This window comes from Protobothrops mucrosquamatus, unplaced genomic scaffold (genome assembly GCF_001527695.2).
Source record: "Protobothrops mucrosquamatus isolate PMUCROS unplaced genomic scaffold, P.Mucros_1.0 scaffold277, whole genome shotgun sequence".
In the NCBI taxonomy this organism is placed as follows: Eukaryota; Metazoa; Chordata; class Lepidosauria; order Squamata; family Viperidae; genus Protobothrops; species Protobothrops mucrosquamatus.
In genome coordinates, this window is record NW_015386621.1 from 559935 (window position 1) to 574653 (window position 14719).

General features: G+C 37.5%; 1 protein-coding gene across 1 annotated transcript; it reads right to left on the reverse strand.

Moving 5' to 3' along the window:
• Window positions 1-1016: 1016 nt before the first annotated feature.
• On the reverse strand, window positions 1017-13864 carry LOC107286360 (collagenase 3). Its single transcript, XM_015814717.1, has 10 exons — window positions 13709-13864; window positions 13005-13243; window positions 12158-12306; window positions 11684-11809; window positions 9359-9520; window positions 8705-8822; window positions 6871-7004; window positions 5995-6154; window positions 3775-3878; window positions 1017-1872 (listed from the first exon to the last, which is right to left on the reverse strand). The coding sequence occupies exons 1-10, from the start codon at window positions 13829-13831 to the stop codon at window positions 1772-1774; spliced, it is 1416 nt and encodes a 471-aa protein (XP_015670203.1). The 5' UTR covers window positions 13832-13864; the 3' UTR covers window positions 1017-1771.
• Window positions 13865-14719: the final 855 nt, after the last annotated feature.

Sequence of the window (14719 nt, forward strand, 5' to 3'; positions counted from 1 at the left end):
GGAACAGAAATGTAGACAGATAACTGAAGCCATCCTGTAATGTTTCATCTGGTTAGGAAAGGAATTTGTAGGACAATGCTAAAAGGCTACTAGATGTCTTGCATTTTGCCTTTGCTTCCAAAACTTCATGTAATGGATTATCAATGCAAGATAATGCCCACTTAAAATGACCATAAAAGAATATAGTTGGGTGATCTCATTTGGACATCATGTTTATTTTACTGGACATCATGTTTATTTTACGTGTTATTTTACTTAGGCAACCTTGTCTTCTGTTTACAAAATTGTCCCCATGTTTTGTCTTAATATGAATAACACAAATGCTGGAGAGAAAGAAAAAAATGCACATTTTTAAGGTGTTGTATATATTTATGTACTTTATTTGTATTTTTTTAAAAAACACAGACATACACATAAGGAAGAAACAATTATAACTTCACATAAATGCTAGGAGTTTGTAGACAGTGTTACACTAAATACAAAATGAATGAAACAATAACTAAAATAAAGGTCTCTTTCCTTGTAAAATGAGGAAATATGCTTTTCATTATTTATTTTTTTGCTAAAATGCTCTTATTTTTTTTAAAAAAAGACTGGCATTCCTCTAAGGAACCTAGGACTTTGGAGATGATCTTCAACAGTGAATTTTCCACGGTCTCCTTTAAGATTTCTTTATGATCTTTGGGGAAAAAGAGGTCTTAATTTATAGTTAAATATACTGCATAGGCTCCTAACACCCCCTTCCCCCTGCTTACTTTCATCCTTAAGATTTGAGGCACCATCCTGAAAAGTGTTTAATTCTTTTCCCAGGTTACAGGTAGTCCTCGATTTACAAGAGTTCATTTAGTGACAGTTCAAAATTACAATGTCACTGAAAAAAGTGACTTATGACTACGTTCACACTTACAACCATTGCAACATCCCCATGATCACGTGATGAAAATTCCGATGCTTGGCAACTGACTCGTATTTATGACGGTGGCAGTGTCCCAGGGTCACGTGATTACCTTTTGCCACTTAATAACCGTGTTACTAATTTAACAACTGCAGTGATTCACTTAACAACTATGGCAAGAAAGGTCATTAAATGGGGCACAACTCACTAAACAACTGTCACACTTAGTGACAGGAATATTGGGTTCAATTATGGTCATAAATCAAGGACTACCTGTATTTATTAATTTACCTTCAGGTCATCAAGCATCACCTGAGATACTCCTCCATAACACCACTAGAAACTCAATTTAAATTAAAAACCATTTTTTAAAAAATAAAATAAAACTATTTAAATTCTCAGGATGCTGCCAAACTTTATCATGATTTGTTTTTTCAAGATCACCCAAATGATCCTTGATGTAAACAATCAACTTCACAAGATTCTGAAATTCAGATATTTGTCCCCCCCTCCCCCATTTTTAATTTTATTTTTGAACAATTTGAACTGCCTACTGCCAACTAGGGGTTTCCAGGGGTTTTCTTTTCTCTGGTCAGCCCTTTACAGGAAGATGGTGTTTTTATTTATTCAACTATTAAATAGTGTTAATCCATGCAAAATGTTTATACATTACGAAAAGCTAAACCCTTTCAATTTAACTCAGTTCCAGACTGATACGTAGCTATATGTCCCATATATACAATATAAAATCAGTGACAGCGTTATCTAAGCTTGTTCACAGAATCAAGCTTTTAGGTTAAAAAAAAATATCCACACACAGTATTATTTTTCATGAGTAGCAAATTATTCCACAGTTCAGAACCTGGCTTAATATATTCAGCACCAAAAGATTGAGTTAGTTCTCAAGATACGAACAATTCTTTCATCCCAGATGCTGAATTCAAACTGCAGTGGTCCATTGAAGAAATATAAATAGCCTGTAAAAGATGAAAATTAATTAAAAAAATACTGCTTGATATTGCTATCATACTGCTGTTGGTATTGAATGCATTTTCCCCCCAAAACATAAGGATTAGATTCTGAGTTTGGTTCCATCAGCAGGATACTCCAGGAAGTGAATTCTGTTCACAGGATATTCCTGCCCAGATCAGGGGAAGGATGAAATTTTCAGTCAAAGAGTATTTATAGTTTACAGTTGAACCGTGTGGAATTCTTGGTGCTCTCTGAGCTTGATTGTTTGCAGCAGATTGTTTCAACTAGGTTACATCATCAATGCAAGGGAATGTGGAGTTCTCTCTCTGTCAATATATAGCATGGGTATCAAACTCGCCCTGTTACCTGACGTGTCACGACGTAGCGCGACTTTTTTTGCATTGCAGGCAATGGGGTGGATGCGGCTCCGGTATGATGAAACAGGCCCGTGGGCTGGCAGTTTGACACCCCTGATATATATCATGCCCTGCCAGTTTTGGTAGGGATGTGATTTTCTCATTGATGATTCCTTGATTAGTGTCTTCTTTTCTGCCTGATAGTTTGCCTCTGAGGCTGCTTGTGAAAGGGATGTGTTCCCGCATTTTTCTTTCCTTCCTACATTTTTATTGCTTCTTTTGAATGGCGTGTAAATGTGGTTTAGCTCTATGTGTCTATTGATGGCTGATTTGTCTGAAACTTTCAATCACTTTCTTTCTAGATCCTTGCACCCTTTGAACATTTGATCTTGACTTGAGCAGCAGAAAATTAAATCGGTTAACATTCTGCCCTCTATTCCTTCTGCTAGTAGGTTATTCGTCTACTTCAAAGTTCAGTATTGGTCCTATCTGGAGACTTCTCAGCCTTTTGGCTAAGATCAAGTATAGTATCCAGAGGCTTCTGGTCAAAGAAGTCTGTGTCTTTGTAGAACTTGGATTAGGACTCAAATCCCTTTTGCAGGTATATAGAATCCCACTCTACAAGTGGCAACTGGCCAACACATCCCTAATGTGGATCTGAGTGAAACTGTTCCTATATCACTTGTGAATGATTTTGTCCTTTCTTTGGCAGTTTATTTCCTGGCTAAGTCAATTTGCACATATTTCCATTTTGCAGAAGTTATGTGATAGAAAAAACACAAATTTCTTGTTGAGAAAGGATGGGCTGAGAACTACAGAGGGAGAGATAATAATTCAAAGAGGACCAAAGCACTTTCCCAAATTATGCATTTCCTGCCTCATTATATTAAGAAACTGCATTACTAAATTTGGCAGCACTGATAGAATAGCTCTGGAAATTACAAAAAAACTCTCACTTTTTGTTTTAATCATGGTTATTGATGTTTACGCCTTCTTTAGAATTTAGTGGCAATTTTAGTCTTTTTAAATGGTGTAATATATTCAGTTTCTCATAATTATTTAAGGATATGTTGGGAAATGAAAATGTTCTTGACAATTGTAAATCCCTTGATTATTCATTTGTATATCAGTCTTTTATCCCCTTTTCCTGTTTTGTTTAGATAGCTTTTTTAATATTGTATAATCACTAGTGCATTCTCTTGTTGATATAGTTGCTTATTACACTGTCACCATTTTTTAAAAAGGAAATTATAGAAAATGTAATCAAATGTTGCTTCTCTCTTGCTTTCAACAAGGGCAGAAGACAACAGTCCAGGAATAACTTTTGACTGTTTTCTTCCTGGCTCCTTTTTCAGCCTATTACAAATCTCCAAATAAAAGGAGCTCTGCTTAATATTACCAGGAAGGAAAAGGAAAGGGTGATATCAAATTTTGAGGAAAGGGCTAATGATTTGGTTAGGTGGCAATGATAGATTAGAAGAAAGTGTAGTTACTGTACTTAAGGATGCTGGAATCCTCCAAATATCCCCATCAAAAGTCAAACACACATACCATTTTTCTGATAGACTGCATCTACTCGGCGACCAATTCCTGGGAAGTCATCTTGTATAAATCTAGGGTAGCCTTTGTCCATGATCTGATTCTGTTCATCATAACTACATTGAAGAGGAAAACAAATGAAAAACCATTACTATTGTTATCCATGGTTTATTTACAGCATTCTATGTATTGTAATTTTTTATCAAGCATTTCTTTGAAGCACCAAAGCATAATATCCATATTAAACTGACCGTTTATCAATAATATAAAGTGCTAGAAAAACAAAGCACTTGAATGGCACCCAAAAGATACTGTCAGGCCTAAAATCAAGAACGACACATGGAAATTCTTCCAAGCTGATTTCACACCTATAGACAGAATTTTGCCAGACTTTACTATCTACATCTACCATATACTCTATAAACTATTAGGGAAGGTCTGTTTTCATCCTCTTTCTCTCACACATAAAAACCGAGCTATGTGGTCTCTTCTGTGGAATGCACCCCCTCTCCTCACTACATTTCATTAGTTACATACTGCTGGAAGTATATATTGGAATTTATAAAAAAAGTTTATTTCCTATGTCAGGAGACACACACACACATACAATTTTTATTAATCTTATAAAGTGGAGGGTGTTACCCAATAAATTCTATTGGTTTCATATTCTGCAACAGAAAAGATAGAGTAAGCTTAAACAGCAACAGATCAGCATAATTACACTGATGGCTTAAAATTCAGGGAATGTATTTTCTTAATGAGACATTTCCATGATATTTACTTTAATGTTTTTCCGGTATAACCATGCCTGCAACTATTTCTCCATTCAGAAAAAAAAAGGAAATGATGAATTGTAGCTAAACATAAACATATACAGAAGAGATAACCTGAAGAATTTTCTATGACTTTGTTTATTTTGTGGTCTCACCAGCAATACAAACAGACAAATGCCTGCCACATAACACACCAGGCTTAGTGACTGTTGTTAAGAAAGACAAAGAAGTCTGGATAGTGAATCCTGCAGTATCTAGAGACAGCAGATTAGAAGAGAAAGAACTGGAGGAATACCCCCCCCAAAATACAAAGACCTTGAAATAGAAGTAGAACAATGATGGCAAAAGAAAGCAAGGATAGTACCACCATTTGAACAGCATTAGAAGTGACAAAATGACCATCACTTAATCGCAAAAGGCAGTGTTACTTGGAACAACTTACATCCTATCACTATCAAACATCATCTGCCTATCCCAAGTTCTTGGGAAGGACTTGATAGGTGGACAAAAATGCCAATCCAGTATAAACATCTGGCTGACTCTGTGACCATGATACAATAATTTAATTGTTAATTATAAAGTTTTCTTGGCCTACATCAATCATGAAGGTGATTCCTGTTGTTTCCCTGGATTTGTTCTCAGGACAATTATAAATCTAAGTAACTGAAGTCCCATTAATTAAAAGTCTTTTAGTACAGCGGTCCCCAAACTTTCCAGCTTGGTGAACCAGCAGGAGGGAGGGGAGGAGGAAGGGGATGGTTCCATATGAGTGGTGGCGCTCGTGTATACATGAAGCACCATTTGTGTGAGCAGCGGCTGTGCGCACCCGCTGCTCACACCAATGAAGCTGTGTGCGCTTGCCTGCCACTTGCACAAATGGAGCTGCATATGCATGTGTTCGCCCACCACTTGGCCCAGTTCTGAACAGGCCGTGGCCCAGTAGTGGGCCATGGCCCGGGAGCAGTGGTGGGATTCAGCCAGTTCTCTCACCAGCAGAACCGGTAGCTAAGTTTTTGTTGCCCAGGCCCAGAATGGACATCCGGAAGTGGCATCCGTACAGAGAATTGGTTGTTCACATATTTGAATCCCACCACTGCCCGGGGGTTGGGGACCCCTGTTTTAGTACACCATGAAATTTATGAACCAGAACAAATGAAGAGGTGAGAATGAATGAAAAAAAAAATCTGACCACAGTCTCACAGAAAATAGTAGCACCAGGCTCTATTTGTCTAGGTTTGATAGATAAATAGTATCCAATCAGATATCTACTTGAATGTGAGAACACCAAGAAATCTAGGACGAACAACAACAACAAAAAAAGGAAATGACAAATCATTCCTATATTGTCATGAAAAACTACACGGACATAAGCATGACGTCACTCTGAATCAAATTTGTTTCAAGGGCATATTTATCTTTGTCTCTCAACAAAAGATGGTGAGAAGAATGTTCAACCTACCTCCAATACTTTTCTCCTGTAAAAAAGAGAGTTTTCCCAGTCTCGCCGATATGGACAGCTGCGTCTATTGTCTTTATGAATTTTGGCAAACCCAATTCATAAATTTTTTTAGGGTAGCCCTCTATTATGTCATAACCATTCAAAGCCCAAACTTTTCTGCCTGTAAGAAAGTAAAAAAACACATTCCATCATATTCATTATATATTCTTACAGCTGAGGAATTTTTTAACTTAAGTTTTCATTGCTGTGTAATGAGACCAAGCAAGAATTACTTCAGAAGGATATATTGGTGAAAAAAATATATATAAAATGCCAGATGTTCTTACTTTATACAGTATATTAGGGGCAATATCCTGATGGAGTTTGAATTGATTTCTAAAAGCAGAACTTTGAGTTTGTCCTGGAGAAAGCAGTGAGTTTCGAAAGACCTAACTTTAATTGAAATACTACCCATTCTAATACAATTTCTATCAGGGGAATTGCATTAATAAATGTAGCAAAACCATGATGTCATTCAGTTGCTTAGTATTCATTCTGATATTGACATACAATTATGGGGGAAGACTATAAAGGGCAAATTTAGACTTCAGTCCTATAATTTCTGCAAAGGCATCCAAGAGGCCACTGGAAGTTTTACATCTCCCCATTCAAGGACCAAGACAAGGAAGTCTGAACCTGAACTTTATTCAACAGATATTTGTATTTAAATGACGTTAAATTTTGTTTTAATTGTAACTTTAGAATGATAGAATTATATTTGCAACTGCAGATTCATAATTGCTTTTTAGTTTTTATTACTATTATGAAATTGGAATGTCACTTTTGATGGAAAGTGATAGTTTGAACTTTTTTTAAAAAAAATCATCATCAACTTACCCCGAAAAAGCAGCACACGATCTTTGTCAGAGTGTTCATATGCTGCATCAATTTTGGTTGGAATTTCTGGCCAAAATGATCTAATCTGCACCAAATCTGCTTCAACCATCTGAGGATGTAGGCGCCAAAAAAACCTAATAGGAAGAGGAAAGTTTTGTTATAAAGTGCCAACATCTTATTAAACATACTGACTGGTTCTAGAACTTGATTCTCTGGAGTCGAGACAATATTGTATACCTGCCGGTAAATGCAACAACTATTAAACTGCATGATTGAATTGAAGGAATTGAACTCTGGGCTTGCATTTCACAAGGGCTTAAAAACACTATTTTTAATGTAATTGCTAATGTTTATTGTGGTTCTTTTTATAATAACCATCATGAAGCATCACTAGCAGACAATGTAAAAAAGCAATAAAAAACTTGAATATAAGTATTCAAATTATAAAGCACATTTATTATCATGCATATGTTCAATAGCACCATATACTATACCAGTTTTCTTATTTTAGGAATCAGAGATAGAAAGAGATAGAGATAATTAGAGATAACAAAAGCCATGTATTTTGGGGGTCACTAAGGGTTTTCCCCTTTGTTGAACTGACGTTTGAAATTTTAAATTAAATTGAGAATGCATACATTCCTGTGTTGGCAGAAAACAATATTAGAAGAAAATGTATTATACTCCCCCACATGCACACACAGACACCTGTGATGCCTCTCCTCCATCTATTGTCTGTTTCCAGTCACTGACAATATCTTCCCTCCAAACTCCTTCAAGGCCTAGCAGATTTATCCATGTGGAAGATACTCTTGGAATCAGAGGGAAAACATTAACACCAGGACAGTTAATGATAGTTTAAGCTTGTATCTATCATGGGGATGAAATAAATGCAATGGAATGGGGACAGAGCCAAAAGGGATATTGCGGGTTCCTACTATGTCATGAATAAATGCAAGCGGAGAATAGTCCTAAAATAATGAGCACAGTTTTTAACAATCCTTTCATCAAACCTTTTGAGATACTGATAGATCAATTTAATTAAGTCTCAGACTTAAGATGTACATTTGGAAAGGGTCATCTGGAGTCATTGTGGTGACTTCCAATTTGATAAATCTCAAGGTACTTTGATTACTAATATAATTCTATGCAGGCCATAATGGTCAAACAATCCAAAGTTACAGATTGTCTATCCCTAAAACTGCATGTACATAAAAGTGTTGAATAAAATGATGGTGATGAAGATGAGGATATCTACATAATGCACAAATTTGTTTTGCAGAAGATAATACAATGTATATTTGCTGGTTTTGCTTGCTTTTGACTAACTATTAGTATTTTGTTGTTGTTAGTTGCAAAGTCGTGTCCAACCCATCGCGACCCCATGGACAATGTTCCTCCAGGTCTTCCTGTCCTCTACCATCTTCTGGAGTCCATTTAATCTCACTCCTACTGCTTCAGTGACTCCATCCAGCACCTCATTCTCTGTCGTCACATTCTTCTATTGCCCTCAATCTTTCCCAGCATTAGGCTCTTCTCCAGTGAGTCCTTCCTTCTCATTAGGTGGCCAAAGTATTTGAGTTTCAACTAGTCAGCATACAATGCAGTGAATTGATCTTTAACATCATGCAGTGATTAATCATTGGTTTGAGAAGGGATTGTTGCAAACATATTTTCATCTTTAACATTTGGATAATATACATACAGATCTCAAGATCTGCAGACTGTTGGAGCAATTTAATCCTATAATTAATAATTGCCTCCCTTAATCAGTAAAATATCTCATGAAGTCAGAAATGGCAAAGAAATCCTCCATATTTCATTTATGACTTACCTGTCTTTGAAGATCATCATTTCTCCTCGAAATTCTGTGATAGCATCAAGTGTTAGGTTTTCACTGCATTTCTCAGGGGTTTTTGGATGATCAGGATGGGGATCGTGATCTCCTGCACCTGGGTCAATACATTTTTTATTCATTAAATCCAGATTACATATTGTGATCATATTAGTCCATAATTACTTATGCATGTCATTCTAAAAAATAAATAATATTTACGGAATGCATGACATTTTTGCAGTTTCCCCTCTCTTCTCATTTACATTGAGGAAAACAACTTATAGAAATTTTGCGCTGTTTTCAATTTTCCTATACTTTCATTAAATCTCTAACCAGAAAATGTTCCCATTAGGTTTTTTTTTGTTTTTTGTTTTTTGTTTTAAAAGATTGGATATGGACCATTAGGAAAGTTTCAGAGTCATGGAAAGATCAGTAACAATAAACCACAAGACCGGCAGTTTGGTATTGCTTCAAAGAAAGTAGTCAATTCAAACTCAAAGAGAAATTCAAATAAATGTTCATGTATTCTGAGAATAAGAAGGAAAAAAAGCAGACACCTCTTTTGCAGAATAAAAAAAACTTAAGAAATTGCAAGGCAGGTTTTGGCACAGCATTTCAATAAGCAGAAGAAACCTTAAAACACAAGCTTACCATAAAGAGTCTGGATCCCTTGTACATCATCATCTGGCAACAACAAGCCTGTGTTCCCCGTGTATGTGTAGATTGGATACATCAGAGCTCCTGGATCTCTGGAGTGCTCAAGTCCCAGAGCATGGCCAAATTCGTGGGCAGCCACCAGAAACAAGTTATATCCTAGGAAACAGTAGGGCTTGTGTAAAGAGAGCAACCAAGCTTGCATCCTAATTTTGCCAGATTGAAAACCTGGTTTCTTTCTTTTGTTTCTTTTGGTAACACTTACAATAATAATAGCCATCATTTAAGTCAGACATGTCAAACACAAGGCCCGGGGGCCAGATGCAGCCCGTGAAGTGGTTTCATGTGGCCCGTGAAGCCATCCTGGAAACAGTGAGGGAATGGCCCCCGCTGCCTTGGCCCTGGCCCAGGCCGGCCGGGAGCCAATGTACAATTTTGTGGTGGCCATCTTGGCAATTGCCCTGGTAGACCATGCCTTGGCACTTGCCCCGGTCCCACCCCCTTCTGCCAGAGACCCTCAGATCTGTCCCACTCCTGCCCAGGCCCCCATAGTCACCCTTGACGCGAATGATGTAGAACTGGCCACACCCACCCAGTAGGTCACACCCACTCCATCCACACCTACCCAGTAGGCTGCACCCACTCTGGCCACACCCACCCAGCCACCGCAGGGCAACTGCAATGCTGATGTGGCCCTCAGTGAAATTGAGTTTTACACCCTTGATTTAAGTGTTTATTTAATTAGTCTTACAGGCTCCTCCAATATTTTCACTTTCCATGAATTGAAATTGTATAAATTACTTACCAACCTAGATAGGTAAGTTGGGGGTTAGGCTATCTGTTTGCATCTGAAGGCATTTTTTTCCCTTTCTACTAGGGTTTTCAGTCTCCAAGGACTTTTGGGGTCATGGAGATGGCTGCTGTTATATCACTAGAAATATGTTCTGATTATTCCCCCTCCCATTTTTGGGAGAAGTTAATTCAGGTAGTCTTCAACCATTTGAAGTTACAACAGCATAGAAAAAAGTGACATGACCATTTTTCACACTTATGATCATTGCAGCATCTCCATGGTCACGTAATCAAAATTCAGATGTTTGACAACTGACTCATATTCATGATGGTTGCAGTGTCCTGGGGTCATGTGATCACCTTTTGCGACCTTCTGACAACAAAGTCAATGGGGAAGCTAGATTCGTTTAACAACCGTGTTGCTAAGTTAACAACTGCAATGATTCACTTAACAGGTGCGGCAAGAAAAGTAATAAAATGGGACAAAATTCACTTAACAAATGTTTCACTTAGCAACATAAATTTTGGGGTTAATTGTGGTCATAAGTCGAGGACTACCTGTAGATCTATTTTTGTGTGTGTGTGTTTCTTTTGAGTCAGTGTTGATTCAACTTCCTAAATAGGTCCCTGCAGTTTTCTTGGCAAGATTTCAAAAGTGCTTTGCCATTGGCTTCTTCTTAGGACTGAGAAAGAGTGGCTGGGCCAAGGTCCCCCTGTTTTGCCTTGTCCCCCAACAAAATTAAGTCACCTATTTTCCTGGATTTTTTTCCATTGCAAGAGAAAAAAAAATTACTGTTCTCTAGTACAAAATTTCAATGGCATGACCTAAACATTCTCAAGGACACCATACAATTTGGGCTAGGGAGCTAAATGTGGTCCGTTCCTATTTTAAGCTACAATATTTAATTCTGGCTGCAATCCAATGCATAATTTATAAGTAATCATTTTTTGAGATGAATTGATAATTGATGACTTCTGGGGAATGTTTTTCTTACAGAATAAGTGAACAACAAAGTTGGAAGGGACCTTGGAGTTCTTCTAGCCCAACCCTCTGTTCAAGCAGGAGACCCTATACCCCTATACCATTCCAGACAAGTGGCTGTACAATCTCTTCTTAAAACCCTCCACAGTTTTCCTGGCAGCAGAATAAAACTGGCTTTCAGGAACTTTTGCCAACAGCTCTGGAATTCTTTTCTGAACTCCATCCAAGTATTGACTTTGCTTAGTTTTCAAGGCCAGATGACTGCTACTAACAGCTAAAGTTATGAACATTTATCTGATCTGAATAGGAAATAGGAAGTGAATTAATTGATGCAATTGGTACTGGTAAGGTAGTACTAATCAAAACAAACAGCTCTGCCAGTATTGACTTTGAAATTATAAAGCTGAACAATGATGAATCATATTCATGTATTTCCCCCAAAAGGAAAGTCTGCTTATGAAAAAAGTCACTGGTTAAACATCAAATATTGTTCAGAACCAAATAACAGGAAGGGAATGGAAATGCTTTTTAAAACCCATTTTAGTCACCTTTGGAATCTGTTGACCACAGTTCATCCTCATCAAAATGAGCATCTCCTCCAGAACCTGGTCCAGGAGGGAAAGCATGAGCCAGGAGACCAGAAGGTCCATCGAAAGGATAGAAATCACCATGTTCTGCAAACATATGGAATGGTAATAAATACCATTAGTATGTTTAGTTGACAATCAACTCAAGTGACAATCCGGTTAACATACAAAAGCAAGTAAAGAACACAAAAGCCCTGAAACTGGATTAGGACAGCTACAAATGAAGTCCACCACTTCATGTTATCAATCAAATGCATACAAAAAATTCTCAAATACAGATAGTATTGCTAGTCCTCTCCCACCATTGCTCTCCAGGTTTTTGGACATTCTGCTTATGATTCCAGCATTACCAAATACCCATCAAACTAGTAGTGACCATATCCTCAGTGGTTTCATTACAAAAACATAGTGGTAGCCATTGCTTCACTTATTTACCTCTCCGTCCAAAGGAAATCATGATATCTGCTACGCCAGTACGAATTCTGGTGAAGTTGAGTGGTGTCACATCAGACCAGACTTTGAATGCTTTTCTGAAGGCTCTCTCCACTTCAGACTTTTTCAGATCCGGGGTGTAATTTAAAATCCTGCCAAAACCAAACAAATGATGGCGATTTTTTTAGACTCAGAAAAAGTTTGCAAAACATTTGGTGACAATAATGTGATATTCTTTCTTATGCTTTTGATTTTGCAAACAGAAGCAGTTTTTTTTATTTAATGAAGTAGGTTTTCTAGCCACCAAAAGTGTGGATATTTTTCTTTTTGGCAGAGTAACAGTAAATTTGCCTTATTTTTAGAAGTGGCTGTAAAAAGATACATTTCATACATAATGGAAATAATTTAGGTTGTTTGGGTCTGTGAGACTTGTGGCTGGTTTACTGGAAGTTGTTTTAACATGTTTAAAACTGTTTAAACACTGTTCAACCATAAAGCAGCTTCAGAAGATTAATCTTAATGTAATTCATCCTAAATAAGCCTTGTATGATATTATCATAAATAAAAGTAGACAATCCCCCTGAAGATATGGAAGATATTCAAAATAATAAGATAAGATAACGGCACACATCAAAAATGAAATTTAGTATTTCATTTAATATTGTCATTTCTATTAAAAACATCTTATCACTCTGCCTCATTATCCCACCCAACACAGCCATCAAACCTCCCCAAAATTTTAGTCCAGTCTTTTATTTATTTTTTCCCTTGGGGCATAGGTAATGGGTGATGGGAAATCCATCAACACAAATTGTGTTGGATCTGGAGCTAGAAACAAGCTGCTTCTCACCTGTATGTTAAATTATTATGGGACCACTTTAGCTTTCGGGGGAAAAAGTTGTACTCTCCCACATCAGGAACACCACATCGGGGCTGCTTCATTAACTCATAGGTTTCTTCATTCAGCTTTCCGGTGACTTCTAGCCCCAAAAACGATTGCATTTCTCGAAGTTTGGTGGAAAATGTATCGCCTGACTTCAAGATGCCAGCGGGACTTGACCAGAGATTATAATGAGTTTTTAAATAACGCTGGAGAGAAAAAGAAGTGGGAAAAACAGTTTTTCAATAGGGTACTTTAATACTGATGGCAATAGTAACATAAAAGAAAAGCACTAGCAGAATTAGAAATAGCAGTGATAATATTCCATACAGATTCACCAAAACAAAAGTCCAGGTCTTTCATATTGAAGCTTATCATTCACATGTTAACAGAATAATAACCCTATACCATTTCAGACAAATAGCAGGAAACCCTATACCATTTCAGACAAATAGTTGTCCAATCTCTTAAAAACCTCCCATGTTGGAGGCAAGTCATTTCACTGATTAATTGTTCTAATTGTCAGGAAATTTCACCTTAGTTCTATGTTGCTTCTTTCCTTGATTAGTTCCCATCCATATTGATATTGATAGAGCATATATTGACAAAGAAGGCAACACAGAGAAGGAAAAACAGATGCAGGAATGTGTAGTTTAATGAATCGATCACATTACCTCTGCAAACTGCAGCTCCTGTTTTGTGAACTCGTCACTATCATCCTCGTCGGAAATCTGCAACCTAAAACACCAGGACATGCCCAGCAACAAAAAAAAAGCGGCTGCAGAGTTTGGATGCATCTTGCACGATTGATGGATGCAAAAGGTTGCAACTCGGATGGTTTGGCGAAATAACCTGGCATGCCTTTTATAGAGCTACTCTGATGATTCATCATGTTTCACTGAGAAATATCAACTTCCGAGCGCTAGAGAGTAAACATTCTTACTCTGGTCTTCCCCCCCACCCTTTTTTTCCCTCAAAAAGGCTTGGCTTGGCTTGGGGGAATCTTCTGTTGTCCCATGGATGGCTTCAGCCTTGTGGCTTTAAATAAGCATGGTCTCAGCATATTTCCAGGTGTTGTGGAAAAAGCTGAGGTTTCTATTTCTGATGACTTTGCAATAATGCAATGGATCTTTTATTGACCTTTTATTGACCTTTGCGGAGGGGGGAGGAGAGCAATTCCTTTGTCTGACAAAGGCCTGAAAAGCAGTGTGCATATTGTACTGAATAACAGAATAGCAGAGTTGGAAGGGACCTTAGAGGTCTTCTAGTCCAACCCCCCCACCCCACTCAAGCAGGGAACAATGCTTGAAGCAATGGTCTGCAATCAGATATGCATTGATTTGGGACATACAGTACAAATAGATGATGGACTAGGAAAAATAATTATGCCTGACAAGTTTAGGGCAAGCAGAAGAATGGGAAGACAACAAATATATTGAATATTTAGTTTTGTTTATGTTTCTCGCATCAAATCAACAAGAAACCCCATCCCATCCCAAATTTAGGTAGCTGTAATCATAAGGAGCTCTTGGGATCACAGCAATCAGACTGGGTTTAATATGTGGCACTTGATCGTCAAGTTGATCAATCTTGATATATGGGAAAAGATCCAACAATTTTTACTCCAAATCTCTGCCCATCTATTCAGAAATAATTCCCAGCTAGTTCAGTTGAATTCATTCCCA

Excerpts from the sequence above, each read along its gene's own strand:
- LOC107286360 (XM_015814717.1), bottom strand. The coding sequence starts at position 13,831 with ATGCATCCAAACTCTGCAGCCGCTTTTTTTTTGTTGCTGGGCATGTCC. Across the intron at positions 12,307-13,004 it reads CATAATAATTTAACATACAG|GATTTTAAATTACACCCCGG; the intron begins GTGAGAAGCAGC and ends TGGTTTTGGCAG. Across the intron at positions 11,810-12,157 it reads GATTTCCTTTGGACGGAGAG|AACATGGTGATTTCTATCCT; the intron begins GTAAATAAGTGA and ends ATATGTTTGCAG.